Source organism: Lactuca sativa, chromosome 2 (genome assembly GCF_002870075.4).
Source record: "Lactuca sativa cultivar Salinas chromosome 2, Lsat_Salinas_v11, whole genome shotgun sequence".
In the NCBI taxonomy this organism is placed as follows: Eukaryota; Viridiplantae; Streptophyta; class Magnoliopsida; order Asterales; family Asteraceae; genus Lactuca; species Lactuca sativa.
Window position 1 is genome coordinate 224538619 of NC_056624.2, and position 3458 is coordinate 224542076.

A 3458-nucleotide genomic window follows, 5' to 3' on the forward strand; every position below is an offset into this window, starting at 1 on the left:
ACATTTGTTTTTGCGTATGGTCAACGACATCATGACAACGTGGCCTTATTTTCAACAACGTGCAAATGTTGGAAGTACAGTTGGTTTTACTCTCTTACAAAAATGCATCGTCATACTTTATCAACTAGCATATGTCACTTCCCCCCGATGCATTAGATGAAAATATTAGGATGTTCGGACGTACTGCACGACAAAGCTTGCACAAAATTTGTAAGTATGTCATGAAATTTTATGGTCCATGATATTTACGCAAACCTACTTGTAGTGACATCTAACAATTATATGTACATCATTCAAATGTGCACAACTTCCCTGGAATGTAAGGAAGCATAGATTGCCTCCACTAAAAATGAGGCAATTGCCCGAATACACATCAAGTTCAATACACCCGAGGTGATCATGATTATCCAATTATCATACTTGATGCGGTGGCCTCACATGATTTGTGGATATGACATGCCTTCTTTGGTTCTTTTGGTTCCTCAATGACATAAATGTTCTTAACATGTCCCCATTATTCGACGACATGTATAACGGGATTGCATCAGATTCTTCGTTTGATGTGTGTGGAAGGTCATATAGATACGGGTATTATCTAATGAACGAGATCTATCAGGAGCGTGCTTGTTTTGTGAAGTCATTGTCTTGTCCTAATGATCGAAAAAGGTTGAAGTTTAAGAGAGCTCAAGAGAAAGTGATGAAAGATGTTGAATGAGCATTTGACGCTCTTAAAAAACGTTGGCATATACTTAAATACCCTACACTTTTTGTTGATGAAAAGAAAATGAGCAAGGTGATGTGTACTTATATCATATTGCATAATTTGATTCTTGAAGACGAATGTAATGCAATGTGTGGGTATAATAAAAACGAGATTGTTCCATCGACACAAGCGTTTGAGGTTGGAAGTGAGGAGTACTTGGCGAAAAGGGCAATAATTTATGATGTTGAGACCCATCATGTTCTACGTAGATACTTGACAGAACATATTTGGATCGTTGACCACATTGATCTTAAAGCATTACCGTTCGATGATTTAGGTGACCAATTTTCCAATGAATAATATATCCTTTAGGTCTATCTAGAAAAACAAATTATGGCAAACATGGCAACTCACGCCCTGTAAATGTCAAAATTTTGATGCAGCGTGACAAATCCTATATGGTGCCTATGTGGACCGTGACAAATGTGACACCACACCCTCTAGCCTTATGGTTCAACAATTTCGTAGAGATATATATGTTGGGTAAATATATTGTCTAATAGTATAAAAGCCTGATGGTGGCTAAAAAACAAGCGAGGTTGATAGCAAGAATAAAAAAAGTAAAGAATGGAATCGACCAAGGAAGTCGACTCTTTAGGGTTCAAGAAAAACATCCAAACAAGTGTGTGATCTTGAATATTTGAAACTTGTTTCAAAATAAACCGATTAAAAGAAAAAAAATGTTAGACTATAGATGAAGTTCAAATCTTTAAATGAGCAGTATAAAACTAACTTCACAGAATTCTTGAAAAATTAATCAGAAGCTGATAATGTGAAGAGTATAAGTCGCTCACCAATTATGGAAAGTTGTAAAGATTGGCCACGAAGATTGATCACTTCAAAAAATCCAAGGAACACAATCAACTTGAAATGTCCAGGGAACTCGATCAACTCGAAACGACCAAGGAAACGATCAACACATAATGACCATAATAACTTGTTAAACTTGAAACGGTCTAAGAGTTCAATCAACTTGAGACAACCAAATGAACTTGATCAACTCGAAACAACCAAATTGACTCGGTCAACTCAAAACGGTGAAAAAAAATTGATCAATTCGTAACGGTGAAGAAAATCGATCACCTCGAAACAACAAATAAAATTCACCAGAGAAATTTGATCAACCTATGATTTGGATCTTTGAATGCTCTAACACCACTTTTTATATAATAAGCGACCTTTGATATCACTTGTTATAAAATAGATCAACTATTAATTCAGAAAAGCGTAATAAACTAACCCAGTGTTGCAAAATTCAGCCTACTCGGCTAAGTACGCGGCCGAGTACTCGGAATCGGCCCTCCACCGAGGCGAGTTATGTGAACTTGGCAAAAAAAAACACGGATTACGTCAAACTCGGTCAAAAATCGGCGAACCTCGGTTAAAACTCGGTCTACAACTCTCTAACTCGGGCCTACTAGGTATTAGTCGGTCTTACTTGGGCCTACTCAGTCAACAAAGTGAAACTCGGCCAACTCGGTCAAAGGGTCAAAATTGTAACAAAAGGAGAAAAAAAATCACGAATTTCAAGATTAATATGTATAATACACTTAATGATTTATTATTTAACATACACATGTGATTATTACTACATATTAGACGAATACCCGCGCGTTGCGCAGAATACAACAATATATTTGAAATATTTACAAAAATATGTTTTTCAAATATATCAATAACATTGTTGTTAACTCTTATATAATAAATCTTACACTAACTTGTCATAAACATTGTTTGTTTTGAATTATATGATAATATAGACATCTTTTAAAATTCTATAATCTCAGTTGTCTCAATAGTTTCTACTTGTGGGTTACTCATGAATAAAATTAAGTATAATATATGGTTTAATGATATTTATAGTTGTTACGATTAATTAATTTTAAAAGGTTTATTTGTTTAAGATTTAATTTCTATCATTGTAATTATTTAAAACATCAAAAGTTGTTGTTTTTTAAAGGTAACAATATAATTTTTATATACAATGTTACTTTTAACTATTGATGTTGTAAGTTATTTAAAATAACGTATTTGGAAACTCTTAATTATTTTACTTTGGATTCAGAAATTAAATTTTTTAAAAATTAATTTGATAAATATTGGTAGTTTCTTTGATTGTAATTAATTAAAACAACAAACATTACTTTTGTTTTTAGAGATTAACACTATAATCTTTTATATAATATTATTTTTAAGTATTTTTATTGTAAGTTATTTTAAAGCTACTCATTTGAAAAAATTAGTAATAATAAAAAATAGTTTCATGTTTTTTTTATTAATATTGATTACAATTTAGGTTTAACACTATAACTTATAACTTTTAACTATTTATAAATAGTCTCTCGATTTTTTTCAAATTAACTGAAATTTTGATTTAAGTTAACCATTTAACATTATATTGCAATTAATAATTTAACTATTTTGCATAAAAATCATAAATTATACAAAAGTTGTGACTTTAAAATGACATTGCTCACATACGACAACATATCTAAACTATAAGTTAACTATAATATGTTAAAAAGTTAAAGTCATAATTTTTTAAAAAGAAGCAACATTTGATATTTTAATATTTAGTTTAGTTAATTTATGATTAGAATTTAGTTTTTTTTATTAATTTTACATTATTAACCAAATTATAATAATTATTAAAAAGAAATTGAAAAGTCATGGAGGTTTCAAATGCGTGTGGTGT

The 3458-nt window shown here is 30.9% G+C and overlaps 1 protein-coding gene across 1 annotated transcript; it reads left to right on the plus strand.

The window, feature by feature from the left end:
* The first annotated feature begins 505 nt into the window (after positions 1–505).
* Positions 506–1063, plus strand: LOC111892098 (uncharacterized). Its single transcript, XM_023888166.1, has 2 exons — positions 506–694; positions 782–1063. The coding sequence occupies exons 1-2, from the start codon at positions 506–508 to the stop codon at positions 1061–1063; spliced, it is 471 nt and encodes a 156-aa protein (XP_023743934.1).
* The last annotated feature ends 2395 nt before the right edge of the window (positions 1064–3458 follow it).